The 24,250-nt window shown below is 40.5% G+C and overlaps 1 protein-coding gene across 1 annotated transcript in view; it reads right to left on the reverse strand.

Annotated features, from left to right (window-relative positions):
* Positions 1 to 355: 355 nt before the first annotated feature.
* The window catches only part of LOC126237540 (uncharacterized), a 55,889-nt gene continuing 31,994 nt past the window's right edge, over positions 356 to 24,250 (reverse strand). The window contains exons 2-3 of the mRNA XM_049947725.1: positions 11,240 to 11,479; positions 356 to 641 (exon numbers count right to left, since the gene is read on the reverse strand). Of these exons, the coding sequence (XP_049803682.1) occupies positions 519 to 641; positions 11,240 to 11,479 (363 nt within the window). The 3' untranslated portion in view covers positions 356 to 518. The remainder of the gene's footprint in view (positions 642 to 11,239; positions 11,480 to 24,250) is intronic.

The following is a 24,250-nucleotide window of genomic DNA, read 5'->3' on the forward strand; positions in this document are numbered from 1 at the left end:
CAGTACAACCAACCATTTTTGCAGGACGAAAGGCGTAATTTATCTTTATAAGCTACTATAACTTTTAGGCGAGAAATACAACAGCTATTTTCACTACATCCAGCATCTTGTCAAAAGTGTTCCATAGTAATTGGAGACTGGTGTAAGAAAGGCTTGCAGGAACACTGTAAGGAGAAGAGAGTAACTGTTGCTCATTTCAATAAATAATTGTTTCTTCTCCTGTCAAATGACGCAACTGGATTCGTAACACCAAAACTTCCCTCCATCATTGTGCTGCATATGGTTTGTGCTAAACCTTAAGTGTTCCAGAAGTGTGTACCCGTCTTCAAGTGAAATTTTGTGGTGTAACACATCATCAAATTATAATACTTTTTATTCCAAGTGTACATACAGATACTTACTGAACGATCTTGAAACTTTATTTCAGTGGTTGTGTCTTTGGTATAGAAAATATGTGTGCAACTGTGACACATAGGCAAGATTATACAGAAAAAAGAAAGAAAATCTGTTAGATGCGACTACGTTATTCGTGCTGCCATCAGCTTTGTGGTGGGCGTACTGCTTCTTTTAATGTCCGGATCGTCGTATTCAGCATATGGTACTTCAGCCAGCATTTCGAAACCAATTCGTTCAGCCAGTACCTGTGAACAAAGACCCAATTGCAATGGTATCCAGATCCCAGCCACCCGAAATCGCAGTTAGTGGTGCATGCCATAAGCAAGAAATGAGTTTTCGACAATAATGTATGTCGAGGATGGTGGAGAGCTTAAAGAAAGGCATATAAGATAAAGAATCTCCATTCTGAAGAGTCCTATTGAACAGGTTTAAGCCAAAGTAACTATAAGGTAAGAAGACAGAAAGTAGGACTTTATTTCATCCCTGATCTTTGAAGGTCATGAAACCCAAAAATCACTTCCATAGCTATTCCCTTTTCCCTTCCTTATCTTGTGTAACAGAAGCACGTCGATGATATTTGAATCTTATTGGCCATGAGGATGAGATACTCTTGCCAAAGATGGAGAAGAGCCTTCTGTCTTTAGTATCTGAGCTTAGCCATATCAGCTGCCCTCAATAAATAGAAATCTCTGTGTGTATAAAGCATAAAGTCTATTATGCAAACAGTAATTTAATATTCCTTTAAAAAATTGTTAATCCATTGTGTTTATTGTAATTTATACTTTTTTCTTCCCCCCATGAACTGTGGACCTTGCCGTTGGTGGGGAGGCTTGCGTGCCTCAGCGATACAGATAGCCGTACCGTAGGTACAACCACAACGGAGGGGTATCTGTTGAGAGGCCAGACAAACGTGTGGTTCCTGAAGAGGGGCAGCAGCCTTTTCAGTAGTTGCAAGGGCAACAGTCTGGATGATTGACTGATCTGGCCTTGTAACAATAACCAAAACGGCCTTGCTGTGCTGGTACTGCGAACGGCTGAAAGCAAGGGGAAACTACGGCCGTAATTTTTCCCGAGGGCATGCAGCTTTACTGTATGATTAAATGATGATGGCGTCCGGAGGTAAAATAGGCCCCCATTCGGATCTCCGGGCGGGGACTACTCAAGAGGATGTCGTTATCAGGAGAAAGAAAACTGGCGTTCTACGGATCGGAGCGTGGAATGTCAGATCCCTTAATCGGGCAGGTAGGTTAGAAAATTTGAAAAGGGAAATGGATAGGTTAAAGTTAGATATAGTGGGAATTAGTGAAGTTCGGTGGCAGGAGGAACAAGACTTCTGGTCAGGTGACCACAGGGTTATAAACACAAAGTCAAATAGGGGTAATGCAGGAGTAGGTTTAATAATGAATAGGAAAATAGGAACGCGGGTAAGCTACTACAAACAGCTTAGTGAACGCATTATTGTGGCCAAGATAGATACGAAGCCCACACCTACTACAGTAGTACAAGTTTATATGCCAACTAGCTCTGCAGATGACGAAGAAATTGAAGAAATGTATGATGAAATAAAAGAAATTATTCAGATAGTGAAGGGAGACGAAAATTTAATAGTCATGGGTGACTGGAATTCGAGTGTAGGAAAAGGGAGAGAAGGAAACGTAGTAGGTGAATATGGATTGGGGCTAAGAAATGAAAGAGGAAGCCGCCTTGTAGAATTTTGCACAGAGCACAACTTAATCATAGCTAACACTTGGTTTAAGAAACATGATAGAAGGTTGTATACATGGAAGAACCCTGGAGATACTAAAAGGTATCAGATAGATTATATAATGGTAAGACAGAGATTTAGGAACCAGGTTTTAAATTGTAAGACATTTCCAGGGGCACATGTGGACTCTGACCACAATCTATTGGTTATGACGTGTAGATTAAAACTAAAGAAACTGCAAAAAGGTGGGAATTTAAGGGGATGGGACCTGGATAAACTGAAAGAACCAAAGGTTGTACAGAGTTTCAGGGAGAGCATAAGGGAACAATTGACAGGAATGGGGGAAAGAAATACAGTAGAAGAAGAATGGGTAGCTTTGAGGTATGAAGTAGTGAAGGCAGCAGACGATCAAGTAGGTAAAAAGACGAGGGCTAGTAGAAATCCTTGGGTAACAGCAGAAATATTGAATTTAATTGATGAAAGGAGAAAATATAAAAATGCAGTAAATGAAGCAGGCAAAAAGGAATACAAACGTCTCAAAAATGAGATCGACATGAAGTGCAAAATGGCTAAGCAGGGATGGCTAGAGGACAAATGTAAGGATGTAGAGGCTTATCTCACTAGGGGTAAGATAGATACTGCCTACAGGAAAATTGAAGAGACCTTTGGAGAAAAGAGAACCACTTGTATGAACATCAAGACAACATTCCATTGGAACTACTGACGGCCTTGGGAGAGCCATTCCTGACAAAACTCTACCATCTGGTGAGCAAGATGTATGAAACAGGCGAAATACCCTCAGACTTCAAGAAGAATATAATAATTCCAATCCCAAAGAAAGCAGGTGTTGACAGATGTGAGAATTACCGAACAATCAGTTTAATAAGCCACAGCTGCAAAATACTAACACGAATTCTTTACAGACGAATGGAAGAACTGATAGAAGCCGACCTCGGGGAAGATCAGTTTGGATTCTGTAGAAATGTTGGAACACCCAAGGCAGTACTGACCTTACGACTTATCTTAGAAGGAATATTAAGGAAAGGAAAACCTACGTTCCTAGCATTTGTAGACTTAGAGAAAGATTTTGACAATGTTGACTGGAATACTCTCTTTCAAATTCTTAAAGTGGCAGGGGTAAAATACAGGGAGCGAAAGGCTATTTTCAATTTGTGCAGAAACCAGATGGCAATTATAAGAGTCAGGGGGCATGCAGGGGAGGCAGTGGTTGGGAAGGGAGTGAGACAGGGTTGTAGCCTCTCCCTGATGTTATTCAATCTGTACATTGAGCAAGCAGTAAAGGAAACAAAAGAAAAATTCGGAGTAGGTATTAAGGTCTATGGAGAAGAAGTAAAAACTTTGAGGTTCGCCGATGACATTGTAATTCTGTCAGAGACAGCAAAGGATTTGGAAGAGCAGTTGAACGGAATGGACAGTGTCTTGAAAATAGGATATGAGATGAACATCAACAAAAGCAAAACGAGGATAATGGAATGTAATCGAATGAAGTCGGGTGTTGTTGAGGGAATTGGATTAGGAAATGACACACTTAAAGTAGTAAAGGAGTTTTGCTATTTGGGGAGCAAAGTAACTGATGATGGTCGAAGTAGAGAGGATATAATATGTAGACTGGCAATGGCAAGGAAATCGTTTCTGAAGAAGAGAAATTTGTTAACATCGAGTATAGATTTAAGTGTCAGGAAGTCATTTCTGAAAGTATTTGTATGGAGTGTAGCCATGTATGGAAGTGAAACATGGACGGTAAATAGTTTGGACAAGAAGAGAATAGAAGCTTTCGAAATGTGGTGCTACAGAAGAATGCTGAAGATTAGATGGGTAGATCACATAACTAATGAGGAGGTACTGAATAGGATTGGGGAGAAGAGGAGTTTGTGGCACAAATTGACCAGAAGAAGGGATCGGTTGGTAGGACATGTTCTGAGGCATCAAGGTATCACCAATTTAGTATTGGAGGGCAGCGTGGAGGGTAAAAATCGTAGGGGGAGACCAAGAGATGAATACACTAAGCAGATTCAGAAGGATGTAGGTTGCAGTAGGTACTGGGAGATGAAGAAGCTTGCACAGGATAGAGTAGCATAGAGAGCTGCATCAAACCAGTCTCAGGACTGAAGACCACAACGACAACAACTTTTTTTTATATATCAGTATCACAATCTGATGAGTCGTGGATACACTGAGGACCATACTCTCCTCTCTATTCATATTATATAATTCTGAAGGTTTTGATTTTACATTTGATGATAGAAAGTGACAGAAAATAACTACAAGGGCCGTTCAGAAAGTAACCTCCGGTTGATTTAAAAAAATACACCAAGTTAAATAAAAATATTTTAATATATACATCTTACAGCTACATCTTTGCACTATTTTTCTACATAGTCTCCATAGCGATTGAGGCACTTATCGTATCTCTTCACAAGCTTTGAAATTCCTTCTGCATAAAAATCACCCGCTTGTGCCTGGAGCCAGCCTGTGACCACATCTTTGAGCTCTTCGTCGTCATCAAACCGCTGTGACCCGAGCCATTTCTTCAAATGCATGAAGAGTTGATAATCACTTGGCGCCAGGTCTGGGCTGTAAGGTGGATGGTTGATAACGTCCCACTTGAAGGACTCAAGAAGGGCCGTTGTTCTGCGAGCAGAGTGAGGACGGGCGTTATCGTGCAAAAAAACGATACCGGAAGTCAGCATACCACGGCGTTTGTTCTGCATAGCCCGTCGTAACTTTTTTATTGTTTCACAGTACACGTCTTGATTAATGGTCGTACCACGTTCCATGAATTCAACCAACAACACCCCTTTGGCATCCCAAAACACCGTTGCCATCAGTTTTCTGGCAGAAAAATCTTGCGAGGCTTTTCTTGGTTTGGTAGGCGAATTTGAATGTGCCCACATCTTTGATTGTTCTTTTGTCTCAGGGTTCACGTACTTAATCCAGGTTTCGTCACCGGTCACGATTCTGTTTAACAATGGTTCTCCTTCGTCCTCATAACGTGACAGAAAGTCTAATGCAGAGGCCATTCTTTGAGTTTTGTGGTGGTCGGTAAGAATTTTGGGCACCCATCGTGCACAGAACTTACGGTAACCCAATCTTGCTGTCACTATCTCGTACAAGAGAGTCTTAGAAATCTGTGGAAAACCAGTAGACAACTCCGACATTGAGAAACGTCGATTTTCACGAACTTTTGCATCAACTGTCTGAATGAGTTCGTCAGTCACCAATGATGGTCTACCACTCCTCTCTTCATCATGAACGTTTTCTCGTCCACTTTTAAATAAACGTACCCATTCATGGACAACTCCTTCACTCATAACTCTTGGTCCGTACACGGCACAAAGCTCACGATGAATAGCTGCTGCAGAATATCCTTTGGCTGTAAAAAACCTCATGACAGCACGCACTTCACATTTGGCGGGGTTTTCTATTGCAGCACACATTTCAAACTGCCACAAAAACTAAACTAGCGCAGGTACGACGTTCACTCGACCACGGCTTGATGCCGACTGACCTGTTGAGTGCGTGAACGCACAGATGGCGTCGCTACTCCCCCCACAACCCGCACTGTGACCAATCGGAGGTTACTTTCTGAACCGCCCTCGTAATTATGTGTTAACATTGCCAGCAATTACTCGCCAATTCAGAAGAAACAAACAACTGCTCATAGATCTTATTGTGTGAGCAAATGAAAGTCCAATTCCATACGATTAATTAATGTTATTGAAGACTGCTGCAGTTGTGAACAGTTGATAAATTTTTCCCTTTTTGTTGATTGATTTTCTTTGTTTCATTCGCGAAATCCGAAATTTAAAATTTAAACTTCTCACAACAGAAACATACGTTCCACATCACCTCATTCAACACGAGAATCAAATAGTGTATTAAACTATTTGCACCTGTGGGTCCAAAATACATTGTGTGATTTAATAAAACATGGAATTTTTCTCACTGAAGGCGTTGTTATTCACACTCCCTGTGTTTTAAATGTTTTGCTGTGGCCGATCTTGTCCCATTGATAATTTCCTACTATTTCCCGGACACAGCGAACGTACTGCAAATCACCTAGCCTGACGTATTCCGATGACCTTAGAAATTCTTAAAGGTTGACAGCGCTTGTCTCGCAAGGCTTTGAGTATAAAGTGAAGCTTCTGACCATGAAACGAAAACTATGACGTGGCTCAATGTCCAAGTGACAGACCATCAATCCAGAGGTATGCAGTCCAAACTGCTCTTGGTCCTGGGATTATTTCGGTTCTTACCGCTTCTTCCATCTCTGGCAAAGATTTGTTGATGTGGAAAATTCCACACTGCACCATTATCCAAAGTCTACATTGAACTTTAGATCCTTCTGTATGTGAAGATAGCCCAAAACTTTTTTTTTTTTTTGAGACAATAGTCTTCTGATTGATTCGATGCGGTCTGCGACGAATTCATTTGAGGCAACCTCTTTATGTCTTCATCTCAGGGTAGCACTTGCGCCATACATCTTCAGTTATTTGTTGGACATATTACAAGCTCTATCTTTCGCTGTAGTTTCTACCCTCTAGTGCCATAGATGTAAGTCTGTGGTCTCTTAATTCAGTTCCTACGAAATGTTTCCTTCTTCTTATCGGAGTTTCCCATACGTTCCTTTCTTCTCCGATCCTGCGGGGAATCTCTTCATTCCTTATCAGTCACTCACTCTTCAACTTCCTTCCACAGCACCACATCTCCAATGCTTTGGTCATCTTCTCTTCTTGTTTTCCCACAATCCATGATTAGCTACCATACAGAGCTATGCTTCAAACGAACTTTCTTGAATATTTCTTTTTAAAATTAAGCCCTATTTTTGATACTACTAAATTTCTTTTGGTCACGAAAAACCTCTTTGCCTGTGCTAGTTTACTTTATATATCCTCCTTGCTTTGTCGGACATATGTCACTTTGCTTCCAGGGAAGAAGACTTCCTTAACTTCGTCAACTTCCTAGTCACCGATTTTGCTGTTAAGTTAATCGCAGATCTCGTTTCTATTCATCATTACTTTAGTTGATCCTCGGTTTACTTTCTATCCAAGTTCTGAACTCATCTGACTGATATTTCCATTCAACAGGTCCTGTAATACTTCTTCAGTTTGACTGATGATAGCAATCCCAGCACCGAATAATATTATTAATATTATTTTACCTCGTATTTTAATCCCGCTACTGTACTAAAAGGGCGAAATGCAGCATTATTTACACCATTTTTAATCTGAACACTACGTTCTCTTCCCAAAATTCTTATTGCACCGACTTGGCTCATGTACACAAAGTATACTATCCTATCCCTATAGTTCACTACTATCTTCCTCAAAATATCGAATGGCTTTCAGTATTTTACTTTGTCGAACGCTCTTTCTAAATAGACAAATCTTACGAACATGTCTTTTATTTTTCTTAAGTCTTGGTTCTAGTATCACGCGCTTCGAAAGCACTGCCTCTCTGGCGCGACTATCTTTCCCAATGCAAACTTAACAGTTTTCTAACAAATGCTCAACTTTCATTCCATTCTTATGTATATCTTTCTTGTCAGCAACTCAGATTCGTGACCTGTGATGTCGATTGTGTTATAGTTCTCATACGTATCTGTCTTTGCTGTCTTAGGGATTGTGTGGGTGATATTTTCAGAAATTCTGATAGTATGTCATGAACCCCATAGACTATACATACCAACTAGAATAGTCGTGTGTTTGCTAATCCTCCCAATGATTTCAGGAATTCCGAAGGAATGTTACCTGTCCCTTTTACATCAAAAGCTCGGTTAAACTCTGACTCTAATACCGTATCCTCTGCGTCTTCCATATTCACTACCATTTCATCTTCTGTCACGTCATCAGACATGTCCTTCCCCCTCGTAGAGGCCATTTACGTCCTTTTTCCACCTGTCCGTTCTGTCATCTGTGCTTAACAGTGGAATTCCCACTGCACTCTTAATGTTGACGTCTTTGAATTTAATTTCTCAGAAAGCTGTTTCGATTATTCTTTGTGCTGAAGCAGTGCTTCCGATGACAATTTCTTTTCGCTTTGTTGACATTTGTTCTGCAACCATTCGCTTCAGCTTCCTTGCACTTCCAATTATTTCATTCCTAAGTGACTTATATTGCTGAATTCCTGTCTTTCGCTGAATATTGTTGTACTTAGTTATTCAATCAATTGAAGTATTTCCTCTGTTTCTCAAATTTTCTTCGCAGTTATGTTCCTTGTCACTACATTTATCTGTCCAACTTCAGCGATTGCAATTTTTAGGTATGTACATTCCTGTTTAGCTTAACTGTTTACTATGGCATTCACTACCGTAGCATCTACACCCTCTGTCTGATCATTATGCAATCTACCATGGAATATCCTTGTGTCTCCAGGGCTTTTCCAAGCATAACTCCTCCTCTTGTGGTTTTACAAACTAAAATTCGTTACAGAACTCAGTTAGCCTTTCTTCTCTCTCATTTATAGTACTAAGCGAATATTTTTTTTAAGCTCTGTCATCTTTTCCGTTCGCTTCAACCGAATTCCAATCTTTCGTAATTATTAGGCTATCGTCTCATTTTGCAAACTGTATTACCCTTTCAATATTCTCATATACTGTCTCTATCTCTACATCTTCAGCTTGTGATGACGGCATGTATACATGAAGTACTGTTGTCAACATTTGTTTGCTGTCGGTTCTGAAGAGAATAACCATTTCCCCGAACTGTTCGCAGTATCTCAGTTTCTACCCTAACTTACGAATACTACTCGCTTTATACGATTTTCTGCTGCTGTTGATATTACCCTACAATCCGTTTATGCTGATGTTGATATTACCATACATTCGGTTTATGCTGATGTTGATATTACCATACATTCGCCCTAGGAGAACTCGTTATCTTCTTCCCGTTTCTCTTCAGGGACCCGCACTATATCTACACTGATATGTTTGTTGCCTTTCCATTTCCAGATTTTTCTAGCTTCCCTATCACGTCCAAAATTCTGACTTTCCGCGCTCTAACATGTAGAACGCTATTTTTAAATTTGTTATTAAGTTTTTTTGTAGTGGTTTCATCATTCATGGCAGTTTTAATAGGCAGAGGTAAGAGTTGCTACTCATTAATGTTCTGATTGTATCACCCAACTGTTGACACGAAACAGTCCGTATTACGCAGCCGGTTTCAGCGTGCAATTGATCACCATGACAGATTGAATGTTAGTTCTTGATATAGTTCACAACATGGTGTTCACTTGTCTGCGTTTTTAAATTATTACAAGATCAGTCCTATGACTAATTGAAGTCAAAATACGACTACTATTAGACTCGAAGTATTCAATCAAATATGTCGGATGTTAGTATGATCTGATGACAGTAACTTTCAGTCGATAACTGGCTGTGTAACATAGTTTATTTCCTCAGAACAAGTGGGCGAGAGAATTACGTCATTAAAACAAAAAGGCTATGCGATAGCTTGCGTGTTTGATGGGCCCTCATGATGGACTAGCATGCGAGAAAGAATAGGAGGCGGGGAAGCAGTGGTACGTGCCAGACCAGCTTCATTAAACTTTAGAATTTTTCAGTGTGTCTGGTTTGGATAGCTGAAGAACATCCCCGTCAGTGTTTTCTGAGGTATCTCCAGAAAGAAAATAAGCTGGTTATGCAGTGAAAGATGTTCTCTTAGACACTACCTGATCAAATGTACCCGGACGACTACTAGAGTACATTAACGTGGGACGTGTCCACCATTTGCTTTCAAGACGACCAGAAGTCTTCTGAGTGTCTTGACTGTCTGTGGAGGAATGGTAGCCCCTGGTTTCTCAAAAGCCGAAACCTGGAGGCCGAAGTCTGGACGTGATACAATCAGTCTCCGAACTGTTCATGTACACCACGGAGTAAGCAGTGCTGTAAAGTGTGTTCGTACATTTCGTATTTTGCGTCTTCTTCATCACTGTAAGGGGACCGGTGTCTAACTACGAAGACCAGCCACACCACCCCCTTGTGTTCTTTACTGGTCGCACTCCACACGGTGGCATGTACGTACTCCAGGTATTCTCTTAAGCCGAACCCTTCCCTCGTCCTGCCACGGGGTATTACAGCACCTGAAGCGTCCTTACCATTCACTACAGATGTCTGTGGCTTATGAGGAGCTGGTCGACACTGTACTCGATTCTTTTTACTCCCTACGCACAATCATTGTGCTAGCAATTCCCAATGGTCCCCCTCTGTCATTATAAGGAGCACGCATGGTCTCGCTTTAGCTGTGCTGGTTCCTTGGCTTCTTCACTTCACAGTCACATCACCAACCGTGGACTTGGATAGTTTAAGAAGGGCGGAAACGTCCCTGAGGGCTTCGTTACTCGGGTGACATCCAGTGACTAGTCTACGTTAGAAGCCACCAAGCCCTCCCGGCCGGGTCAGTGTGCAACTGCTGCTACTCTCCCGTCTTTCACAGCACGATATTGCCATGTCTGTGTCGTTCAGAATTACAGTGCAATGTTCCTTGAGAAATGCATGCCTGTCTGAAGGAACAGGCACTGCGACAACTACGGCTGTTATGTAACACATGAAACGTATCAGCATTTGCTAGTATGGACAACCATCAGCTGTATAATGAAATAATGATAATGGAAAGTAGTGCCGGACCAGGTCTAGAACCCGGGTTTCCCACCGTCGCCTTGCCATTAGGCTATCTGAGCACGACTCACGGCCACACCCAACAAGCGTGTCTGACGACATATGGAAGTTTGGGTCCAGCCGTGAATCGTGTTCGGATACCGTAATTGCAAGACAGCCGCTCGCCATAAGCTTGAAATCCGAGTTCGAGTCCCGATCTGGCACAAATTTTCGTTATCATCATTCCATTATACGGCTAATAGTTGTCCATGTTCGAAAGTGCGAATACATTTCTTACACTTTTATTGTGGTGGGTTTACATCTCGTGACACTTGATGGTCAATTGGTGTCCGGACACTTTTGATCAGATAATGTATGAAAATTAGAAGTAGTAAAACGAGTTTTAGTGTGACAACTGAGTCGCTCCACAAGAATTTCACGCGGGATATTACGTACTGGGAGACGGCAGCTTTCCCCTCTCGGCTGGCGTCGGTATCCGACTGAGAACAGGGGACGGTGTTTACCTGCGAAGCCGTGGCGGTGAACCAGGTGACGGTGAGAGGAATGCCCAGGGCCCTGCACAGGTCCCAGCGCGCCCTCAGCAGCTGCTCGCCCACGCCCTGGCCCCTGTACTCGGGCCGCACGCAGAGGCCGAGCGCCGTCAGGTAGCAGTCCACGCCGTAGCGCGTGAACACGTCCGGCTGCACCAGCGACTTGATGTAGTCGTACGCAGCGAATGCTCTGCGCGACGCTGTGCCCTCGTACTGAAAATAATTTATCGTAGTGAGCATTACGTCTTACAAGTGAAGTCAGTTACCGTACCGATTAAAACAACCATTAAGTTACGTTTACACCTGTGCCCCTTGAGTCTAGTCGCCTGTGCCTGTGCTTGCCCTACACGCAAGTAGAGGGACACATACAGTTACATAAATCTTTCTCACTCACAAGTAGAGGGAATAATGCACACTACTTCAGTGATCGAGCTGCAGCTGCAGGTAAAATGCACCCATACTACTCGCCAGTGAACTGTCTCCTTCTCTTTTTTTTATGTATAGTCAGGAACATTGAAAATAGCTCACCCAAGAGGGGAACATCAGATACAAATGAAATTTATTAGACGTAATGAGACAGATTAGAGATTCACTTGATCTCAAAATCAAGACATGTAAACAAATACAGCGAGTACAAGTATACAAATACAGTGCGACTTGATAACGCGTTGGATCTCCTGCTGCGTGCAGTACATGCCGGAATACAGTCCACAATCGAGTTGGTTAGGCATCTGATCTCCTGAGGCTGAGTGGCCCACTAATCATGAACAGCCACCTCCAAATCGTGTGTAAGTAGGCTGTTCAGGTTTTTACATTGGTAACGCCACATAGCACCCTGTATGAAACTCACTGGCTGTGCTGTGTGCAGTCTGTGGCTGGTTGGCATTATTCTAATATTCGCTATTGTAGTGTTGGGCAGTTGGATGTGAACAGCGCGTAGCGTTGCGCAGTTGCAGGTGAGCCGCCAGCAGTGGTGGATGTGGGGAGAGAGACGGCGGAGTTTTGAAAGCGGATGATCTGCACGTGTGTCCATCATATATAATGACTTTTGAACACTATTAAGGTAAATACATTGTTTGTTTCCTATCAAAATCTTTCACTTGCAAAGTATGCCTATCACTAGTTAGTGCCTTCAGTAGTTAGAATCTTTTATTTAGCTGGCAGCATTGGCGCTCGCTGTATTGCAGTAGTTCGAGTAACGAAGATTTTTGTGAGGTAAGTGATTCATGAAGGGTATAGGTTATTGTTAGTCAGGGCTACTCTTTTGTAGGGATTACTGAAAGTCAGATTGCGTTGCTTTTTGAAAATCAAATGACGTAAGGGGCTTATCAGCACAATCATTAATACATTTTTCTAAGGGGAGGTTTCATATGTCGACCCTTAGCTGAGGATACCTCACTGGAATCTTATGATTTTTTCTTGTAGTTTGTGTAATTAATGCAGCTTTTGTTTATTGCTAGCGCGTAATTGTAGAGAGAATCTCCTTTGCAGTTGTAGTCTTTCATTGTTATACAGTAAAACAGTTTTGGCATGCATGTAGATTTGCACCAAGTATTTCGCAGCTGTAATTCTGTCAGACACAGCAAAGGACTTGGAAGACCAGTGAACGGAATGGACAGTGTCTTGAAAGGAGGATATAAGATGAACATCAACAAAAGCAAAACGAGTATAATGGAATGTACTCGAATTACGTCGGGTGATGCTGAGGGAATTAGATTAGGAAATGAGACACTTCCAGTAGTAAAGGAGTTTTGCTATTTGGGGAGCAAAGTAACTGATGATCGTCGAAGTAGAGAGGATATAAAATGTAGACTGGCAATGGCAAGTAAAGCGTTTCAGAAGAAGAGAAATTTGTTAACATCGAGTATAGATTTAAGTGTCAGGAAGTCGTTTCTGAAAGTATTTGTATGGAGTGTAGCCATGTATGGAAGTGAAACATGGACTATAAATAGTTTGGACAAGAAGAGAATAGAAGGTTTCGAAATGTGGTGCTACAGAAGAATGTTGAAGATTAGGTGGGTAGATCACGTAACTAATGAGGAGGTATTGAATAGGATTGGGGAGAAGAGAAGTTTGTGGCACAACTTGACTAGAAGAAGGGATCGGTTGGTAGGACATGTTTTGAGGCATCAAGGGATCACAAATTTAGCATTGGAGGGCAGCGTGGAGGGTAAAAATCGTAGAGGGAGACCAAGAGATGAATATACTAAACAGATTCAGAAGGATGTAGGTTGCAGTAGGTACTGGGAGATGAAGAAGCTTGCACAGGACAGAGTAGCATGGAGAGCTGCATCAAACCAGTCTCAGGACTGAAGACCACAACAATAACATTTCGCAGCTGGGCTTGCGATTAACTAGATATTATTTTCAGTGCTTTGTTAATGTGTTTTCTTATTTTTGCTCTTCAAATTGTGCTTTTCTTGTTACCGTGTGAAATACGTGATAATTATGGCGTGTGGAAAACGTAACATTAGGCTCCAAAGTAAATTGAGAAATGATAGTGACGACGAGCGTAGCTTACCAGCACTATCGTGTAATGAATTAACAGACATTCAAAGTATTAATTTGGTAATTGTGCATAGGGAAATGGACCAGGCGGCAAATAATGGCGTAGTCAGTGAAACAATTAGTGAACAGGGAAGCATTGTCGATCGATCAGTCAGCAACAGCTCGCCTCAGGAATCCAAAATGACAGGACAAAATTTTGCAAATACTGCAGATTCGGGTTTTGCGTCATTACCCGTTTCTCAGTCAAGTCAAGAGACATTTTATGACTTTCAAAATGCGAATGTTGCCTGTTATGCACTGCCGATAAGCACAGAGGAACAAGTTCCAGACACTAATACATTGTTATTGCAATTCATGCAACGAATGGAACAAAATCAGGAACGAACACAGCAACAGCTACACAAGTTAGACACAATGGAACAAAATCTTCAAAAGTTAAACACAATTGAGCAAACGCTTGAACAAACTCGTAAAGACTTAACTGCTGAGTTACTTAAAATCGAATCGAAATGTCAAAAAGTCTGTAATGACGTAAAACACAAATTTGTGAGCATTTTCAACCTATTTTTTTCGTCATGAAAATGCATTACAGAATCACGAAGCAGCCATAAAAGAACTGCAAACTATTGTTCATGAAAATCACAACACCTTGCAAGCTAAAATTGACTCAGTTGCATCTACCGATTCGGTTACGCAACTTGCAAAACTCAAGGAAACTTCAAGGACATGGTAGATACGCTTCCAACACAAATGGACACTCTGAAACTTGGTTCAGAAAAACACACTGAGGAAATCAGTTCATTATCGGAGAAAGTAGTCGAACTTTCGGATCAGTTCACTAACTTATCTACAAAGGTAGATGGTGATCTGAATGACACAAGACCGGTAGCCTTCACTGACACAGATGGGTATGAACAAATTAGAAAATTCAAACAAAATCAGAATCAAATCAATACACAGTACAAAAGGGAGATCAGTTGACACAGGTAATACAAGAATTACATATTTCAGAGGACACTCGCGCTCCAATATGAGAAGAGGGACATAGAAATACGGAACAGCCACAAAATAATAACACAGGGCACTTCGGAAATTATGAAAGAAATTGGCAAGGTACACCGAATTTTGAGATGGAACCGCCGAAACCGATATGCGACTCGCTGAAATGATGATTTTGACATTATTCAGGAACACACATTTTCAATAACTTACCAGCAGCCATAAAAAGCTTAACAACCAATGAAATACAGTTTAAGAGAAGCCTAAAGGATTTATTGGTGGCCAACTCCTTCTACTCCATTGATAAATTTCTTAGTAAAACCAACTGATTTGTATATAAGTACAACATAACTTCTGCACAATTTCAGTGCAGTAATGTGTTCATTGAAAATTTGTGTGTGTGTGTGTGTGTGTGTGTTAGTATAATCTAACTTCTGCACCATTTCAGTGCAGTAATGTGTTCATTGTAAATAAGTATTACAGTAGTTGTATTACCTTATAAATAAATAAAAAACTTTTTTATTTTAAATTCAGTGCATTAGTATTTGTAAAATGACTCTTAGTGTTCATTAAAAAATGACGATCATTCCACTTGGGACCTGTGGAATGGTACATTAGCTTATTTGTTTTAGTTGTAAATATTTGTCATGTATTGTTGTTTTTCTGACATGTTCCACATCCTGGAGGACCTCCTCACTACGGATCAATTGGAATGAAAGTAAATCTAATCTAATCTAATCTAATCTACTATAAGCTGTTCATTACTAAACGTAAATTCAAAACATTTAAGAATTCTGGCCACGACATTCATCCACAAGCGTGGCTTCATCAATTCACTCATTGTTTTCCTCCCAACTGGTCATTAGAGCACATGTTAGAATTTATGTGTGGTTACTTAAAGAATGAACCAGCTGTAAGAATGCTATCGGTCATTCACGATTGTCACAGTGAAGGAGAATTGTATCATGGTTTCCTCTCAGCATATTGGTCTCAAGCTACACAAGACCGAGTTAAACATAGCATCATAATGATGAAACATTTCGAACAATTTGAATTTTCCAGTCTTGTGAAATATTTTGAAGACATGTTGCACAAGAATCAGTATCTGTCAAACCCATATTGCCCCTCAGAACTTATCCGCATTTGCTTAATCATATTGCCTGAACATTTACGACATATATTGGCAGGACGTTGCAAAGACGACATTGAAGCTTTTCAGGGACTCTTACAAAAATTGGAAATCGACACTGACAATCGCGGGACGCGAAAATAGGAACACAACAATTACAGGTCAATCCGTCACAATTCCGCGATGAGAGAAGTAATAACTGGACACGACAAGGCTATTCTTACAACCAAAACAGACACCACTCATATGACAACCACTGGTAGAGTAATAATAATCACAGGAAAGATCACCTCTCAGTGGCAATGACTATAACAGAGACAATCAGAGAAACAGACAATATGGGAACCAACATAATTATTATCAAGTGAGACAGAACAATTTCAGACCCAACGGTCCACCGCGCAGTTACGATTCCGGGAGAAATTCTCCACCACATGACCGACTAGAAAGAAACTATGGAAACTACCAACATGACAACAGATGATATAATCGTAACAACAGACCTGAACTTCATCAGAACCGGCGGGATTCAAACAGGGCAGGGCCGTCTTGACAAGGTGAATTTGTAAAAGTTAGGTCTCCTAATCCTAATAACGAAGCGCGCCAACAAAGAAACAGACAATGACTCGCCCCGCAGGCAGCCATGTGCGCCGGCTGGGCTTGAGAAAAATAACATAAGCTAACCTTGAGAAAAATTCCAGTGTTCCTTACCGATGTATACCACATGATAATTGCGTTGAAACTGAAACTCTGCGTACTAGGAAGAGTAAAGGTTTACACCATATTTCACACGTAAAACAGTTTATTGAAGAGATAATCTGCTTTTTAACTTAGTCTTTGCTATAAAATTTTTCATTTCACATTACTAGTATGCTTTGATACACTTAGAACCTGTTAACATGCAACAATGATTTTAAGTTAACTATCCAGTCAAGAGCCTGGGCAACTTATTTAGACAGTAATTACGAAAGCATTTTTATAGTGAACAGACGACACACAATGTTATTGTGTGTACATTCTTGCTTGTTAGTTGCATGATTATGTAACGGCCATAAGGCTTACATACTTAGAACATATACTGGTACTGCTAATGAGATTTTAATGCAACATCTGGATTTACTTGAAAATACATTCTGGATGTAAAGTACTTTCTGAGAGATACCAGATGACACAGTGGTTAGTTTATTTGACAGCTACACGATTATATCACGACACTACTAATGTGTGACACAATTTACATTGTTGCTTTTGCCGTGTATCTGTTTTATATCTGCACAGTTTTTCTGAATTCATCTGGAAAGTAAAACATGTTTTAGTAGTAACTTTTGTGGTATAGCTACAATGAGACAGCCTTTTTTGTAGCACAAAAATACGTTACAGTATATTAGTTTCTTGATCACGCTAATGTACGTAATAACAATGATATGTATACGCATAGCATGTCACTTTGTTTATTATGAGGTAAGTACATTGACTTCTACAGAATTTTGCTTACAGACGACGATAATTACGACACTTGCCACATTTTGTTACCCTTAAGTAGTGACAGAGATTATCTTACAACAAGACGCACAGTTTAGCGCTACAGTACATGTATTTGAGTGATTAATTTTGTACTTAAAACATTTATTTTTAAAGATTTTTGAACTACAAAGACACAAAGGTTTCCCGTGATACATTTCATTCCATTGCTGTAATCTGTAACACCTGAGGGTATAATTACTTTTGCCGGCCGAAGTGGCCGTGCAGTTCTAGGCGCTGCAGGCTAGAACCGCGAGACCGCTACAGTCACAGGTTCGAATCCTGCCTCGGGCATGGATGTGTGTGATGTCCTTAGGTTAGTTAGGTTTAACTAGTTCTAAGTTCTAGGGGACTATTGACCTCAGAAGTTGAGTTCCATAGTGCTCAGAGCCATATAATTACTTTAATCCTCAGGAGGGTACACGCTTACTTTGTGTACCATGTGTTTGGCAAGCACAAGGAGCCCTAGCCAAAATGTTATTTGCTTATACAACTTTACACACCGGTACCATATTTCTGTAACACAGAATTACACAGTTATCTGATCATTTAACTGAGAGAGACAAAGATTTTTTTTACTACGTCAGTGACACATGTTTACGCAATTACACAGTTGGATAACTTCACACTTATGAAATTCTATTTTGTCTGTACTTTATGAACTGTTCATATTTTTTCGGAACCATTGTGATACTATGAGAGCTTTGAATGATGTCTTTGGTATGGGATCAAGATTTTTAAAGTACATTTGAGGTAGATGACTTTATTGAAAGTTTTGAAATTATTGAAAGAAGCTGCGACGATTTTGAGATGTGATTGATCTGTTATGATGTTATTGTTACGACGACGATGTGTATTATGCCATTGAGGTATATTTATGATCAATAAGCTGATGCTATATGAGGAATCTGATTATGCTACGTATTTATTATGATGTAATATTGAAGAAGTGTTGATGAATATGTATATGTGTAATAAAGTAAGGAATTATGAGTAGTGGTTAGGGACTCTGATTTGTGAAAAAGATGTTGGAAACCAAGAATCGTACTTTAAGAGTTATGAAATGTGTGTAAATGCGTGAATGTATCACAATACCTACGAAAATTTTTTGGATACTGTTATATTTATAGGATTTTGTTTCTACACATTTGTAACGCAAATTCTTGACCTGTGAAATTTTATTATATGAGACTGTCACAGTGGTGCCAGCTGCTGTCGTAAATATTTCGATAAGAAAGCTAAGTGACCTTGACATAATGCGTTGTGCCCAGCTGCGCCAGCCGCCTGGAGAAAAACGCATTAGGTGGAGGAAAAAGTGGCCACTAACCTCGCTATTGACATTCCTTTGTAGAAAGCATCGCAAATATGACACGCTATTACTTGGAAACATATTATTATACTGTGGAGCACGTACTTTGTGCTACTTACTGAAATGCTTATGAATTGGTGGGAAATATTCTTACATCTGCACACCTGATTATGACAAGTGTCTTTCTACGAGAGTTGAGATAATTTCTACTGACTTATGAAATGCCACATGGTTATTGAATAATGTTTTTATGCTTTGTTTTACATAGTTGCTTATTTCATTTGATATCTGGTTTCCATTTGTGTTGCAGCATTAGTTTTATAAAATAAAATTAAATGCATTTGCTAATGTGAACACTTCCTCTCAACAGATCTATTAAATAATAATTTTATGATCCACATTCTTCGAGAAAGGAGCACTTGGAAAGGAAAGAACAATAAGAAGGGACTAATAACAGTAACTGCATACATAATTTTCTTTTCAATTACTTGGTAATTTTTTTGGTAGAATAAGTTGTTGTGGTGCACCACATTAATGGCATAGACTCTAAGATGTGAACAGACATTTCCCTTATCTGCATTGTTGTCTTTAGTGTAATATTTTTTCTGCTTGTGGGTTTGTCATGTTTAGATATAAGTTATTGCATTTGCTGCTGCTGTTTGCCAGGCATAGTTCTACTGAATTTTACATTGTATTAACCTTTTTTTACGACTGATTTATTTTTCTTGTTGCTGCACATTGGCTCATATTAGTTGTAATGTTGCATTTGCTTTGCTAATTTAGATATACTGCTGCTGGCTTTGCCAATTTACATTTTTTTGTCATTGCTCTTTGTGTTAATTTGTTGTGTGTTGCTGCATTGCCTCGTCCCTTAATATATATATCTGAGCTCAGTAGATTTAAGTTAGCTTAAGAGGGGGTAGACTATATAAGAAACTAACTATGAAGAACAGGAAACGAATGCATTGAGAAGTTATATGAAACAGAGTTGGGCAAAAATGAGTATTCTACAATGAGAAACATTTATTTTGAAAGAGGATATGAACGAAACAGTAGGGTTTAGGGACTACAGGCTTAGAAAGACTTTTTTTTTTTTTTTTTTTTGGCAGGAGCAAATGTTGAAATAAGAGGGAAGATCTATGGAATGAAGTTTTGGGTTGGACTGCAGTACCAGATGTCTCACTGAAAAAAACCCTGTCCTTTCCTTTTGTGTTATTCCGCTATGTGTTTGTGTACCCTTGTGTATTTGTGTTCTTCCTGTCTTTACATGTTCATCTGATAAGAGATATGTTGTAGAATTTATCTAATACTATGTTATTTACTTTGTAAAGATGTTTAGACATTATTGTTCTGTTCTATTTCAATGCTCATGTGTGAAATTAATGTTTCGAAAACTATTCTCATTATTTTATTTATTTACATATGTCAGGATTCCTGTAACACTGATGTATCTGTTTATTTCTATTCTTTTGTAAAGACTGTACTACTACAAATGTTATCTGTACTGTTATGTTTTTTAATGATGTTTTCTGTACCTTTGTGATTGTACTCTCATGTTACAAAATTGTAATTGACACTCGTTCATCAAATTAAGTAACTTGTAAGCATTCATTTCAGTGCACACATTTCTGTTGATCATAGTAAAGGCACAATATGTGAGAAGTTGGGACTGTTAGTGTTTGCATGTGTGTTAATAATTCAGCAAAGGACTGGTTAACAGCATTGCTGGTTCTAAGGACAATTCCAAAAACTTTGTGAGTGCACAAGTGGTGGTTTATGGACTTGCTATATTGTCCGCAAGACTCTTCAATGGTGATTGTGCACCTGCACAGTCGCAACAGATGGCTGCTGGCCATCTCTACAAGGATCTCTACTGTATTGATTGACCACCTCTGGTGGTCAATCAATACAGTAATCTCTACCATGACTATAGTGGGTCTGCTCTGTGATTACCTACCTAACAATATTCTTTGACTGACTCTGTTGTGGGTTTGCTCTGTTGTGGACCATTACCTGTCTGCATGGCAAGAGTCAGCATTATCTTTCTGTTGGAAGGACAACACTACTTCTTCAAGACTGCATGGAAATCCACTACATCCATATGCATTTTCTTTTACTGCTCAGACTTTGTGCATAACATTGTAATTAATACTGTGATGAATAATCAGGACTGTCTTTATGCACTGTGAGAAAATTTTAGCTTTTGACCAACATTGTACCAGTAAGTGTGTGCATTTGGCATATTTGTTAGCGTTAATATAACAAATTTTTAAAAAATATGTACGTCCTCCAGAATGAGATTTTCACTCTGCAGCGGAGTGTGCGCTGATATGAAACTTCCTGGCAGATTACAACTGTGTGCCCGACCGAGACTCGAACTCGGGACCTTTGCCTTTCGGGGGAAAGTGCCCTACCATCTGAGCTACCGAAACACGACTCACGCGTGGTCCTCACAGCTTTACTTCTGCCAGTATCTCGTCTCCTACCTTCCAAACTTTACAGAAGCTCTCATGCGAACATTGCAGAACTAGCACTCCTGAAAGAAAGGATACTGCGGAGACATGGCTTAGCCACAGCCTGGGGGATGTTTCCAGAATGAGATTTTCACTCTGCAGCGGAGTGTGCGCTGATATGAAACTTCCTGGCAGATTAAAACTGTGTGCCCGACTGAGACTCGAAGTCGGGACCTTTGCTAGTTCTGCAAGGTTCGCAGGAGAGCTTCTGTAAAGGTTGGAAGGTAGGAGACGAGATACTGGCAGAAGTAAAGCTGTGAGGACGGGGAGTGAGTCGTACTTCGGTGGCTCAGGTGGTAGAGCACTTGCCCGCGAAAGGCAAATGTCCCGAGCTCGAGTCTCGTTCGGGCACACAGTTTTAATCTGCCAGTAAGTTTCATGTACGTCCTCCTGGAGTCAGGATGTGATCGTCACGTGTGTGAGTCGTCCACTTTGCGCCGCTTAAAGAGGGTCCCCTGCCCGGTTGCAGCGCCACTGCCAGTTCTGTGGACACGCGCATTGGCGCCGAACTTTGGTTATTTGTATATCAGACATCACTACACTTATTTACAAAGTTTCGAATTTGTACTTTTTTTCCCTCTGGGTCCGCTATTTTCGAAGTTCCGGAGAGTATATCAGAGCCAGCGATGTGTTCTGCCTATGTGCATGCCCTCTGAAGGCAGGCTGAAGACCTAAAGTGACTTACTGCGAGGAACAAAGCACGTGCTAGATTCTCAATATTTGTGTTAGACAGGGTACAAATACGTACAGGGTGACAGTTATTAAACTATATGAAAAAAAAATCGTCATAACGTCGCAATGATTCGCGTTAGGACGCTCAAACTCCACGGTTGGCCGCGGGGCATTGTGGGAATTAATTTGGTTTGGTTTAGCGACGAAGCCCACTTTCATTTGGATGGGTCTGTCAATATGCAAAACTGGCGCCTCTGGGGGACTGAGAATCGGCATTTCACGATCGAGAAGTCTCTTCACCCTCAATGGGTGACTGTGTGGTGTACAGTGTCCAGTCACGGAATAATTGGTGCAATGTTCCTTGATGTCGCAGTGACTACCGAACGGTAAGTGAAAGTTTTGGAAGATGATTTCATCCCCATTATCCAACGTTGCCATGATTTCGACAAGATGTGGTTCATGCAAGACGGAGCTCGACCCCACCGAAGCAGGAGAGTGCTGGATGTCCTGGAGGAGCACTTTGAGGACCCCATTATGGCTCTGTCGTACCCAGAGGCCACTGGCACGAGGCTCGATTGGCCGCCAATGCGACTCCTTTTTGTGGGGCAGACAGAGTGTACAGCAATAACGCCGAAACCATTTCTAAGCTCAAAACAGCCATTCAGGAGGTCATCGACAGCGGGTCATGCAGAATTTCGCGTTTTGTCTGCGCCACGTCATCGCCATATTGCCAGACATATGGAACATTCCATGGCCTACATCCGAGTATCTGCGGTGACGTTTACATATTGAGTAAAGTGTGTGCACGCCGTAGTTTGTAACTAATTTACGTTTTTTTATATAGTTCAATAATTAACACCCTGTATGTTCAATTTACCTCGCAAAACATGTAATCGTAGTGATGAATTCTAATGGCGACAATATATTAAGAAAAAAAAGTACCATCACCAAATCAACATGCCTATAAAGTCCTTCACTTTATATCATGAATACGTCTTTTGCTTCACTTGTTGATCTGAGGACGGATGTTTTGGCAGTTGAAATGTAAGAAGTACAGAGTGGAGCAGTTTCTGCAGTATATGGATGTGCAACATGATTAGCGACTGGCTGGCGGCTACAGACGAAATATCAGACATTAGATGTCTCGTTTCCGATTCTATTTTCAAGCCATAAAGTACTTCATGGATGGGCAATTCTATTAGAGTCTTCTGTGCTTTTTTTGTTTGCTGTTGTCGACGCAATCTATTTATGTATCAAAGCGGCTCATAAAGGAATCAAGACGGCTTCGGCATACCAACTGCCCCAGAATCAGTCCTCCACTTCAGCACATATTCATCTGAAGTACGAGGGAAGACATTTTATTTCGTTCATGTTTACCATTGTTGTTTTCAGGTTGTTCTAATCTGAGAGGAACTGCTGACAGTTATTCTCTATCTTAATAATTCTCTGTCGTAATAATCAACAGAATTAACCAAAGAGAATAAAGGAAATGCAAATACCATATGTTTCTCGTTAGGCCACTTAGCCGAAGTGGTAACGCAAAGACAAACATGGAAGCGTGAAAAAAAATGATATAGCCGTGGAACGTAGTGAAAGAAAGCACCAAACCGAGAGAACGGCTTACAGGCCCACGACTGTTGCGCTTGTCTCCCCTGTCAGGGGTGGGGAACCTATCCGCGCCTCGCCCTTGCGCAATAATCAGAGGCATGCGTGACTTTGCATCAGTGGATGCTAGGGATAAGAAAAATGGACCAGTTAAAACCGATACCGGTATTTTAGTTCCCAATAACTGATATTTTTTGGTATCTTGTCTCAGTTATAGCAGGTGTTTCTATTTCTTGCTAATAACCGGGTAAAAGAACCGAAATATCAGTTAGCCACAGTTGCAACGCTAAAATTTTTCATTTTTAAATAAAACTTTTTTTTTAAAAAAGAAGACGAGTACTTTTTATTTGTAAAATTTTCGTTGCTTTGAAATATTTCATTATTATAGAGAACGGGAAAGCGATTAGTACTGTTTAATAACAATGCCGACAGAAACGAGCAACAAAGAGTTGGTACATCAGCGCTGAGGCAACAAAGAATTGGTACGTCAGCGCTGAGGCAAGGTCTATTGGACGTTATGCGAGTACTTTCCTCTTCTGGTTTATAAGGTAGTTCCTCACCAACGTCTTCGGACATCAGTTGCATTACAGAATGGCACAATCTCTAATCTGGAAGTATTTTACAAAGTGCTGTATCAGTGAAGTACATTGCTCCATTTGCTTTAAAAGATTAAAAACTGGAGAAGCCACAACAAACTTGTGGCATAATATAAGGTGATATTGTAAGAC

This window comes from Schistocerca nitens, chromosome 2, assembly GCF_023898315.1.
Source record: "Schistocerca nitens isolate TAMUIC-IGC-003100 chromosome 2, iqSchNite1.1, whole genome shotgun sequence".
NCBI lineage: Eukaryota > Metazoa > Arthropoda > Insecta > Orthoptera > Acrididae > Schistocerca > Schistocerca nitens.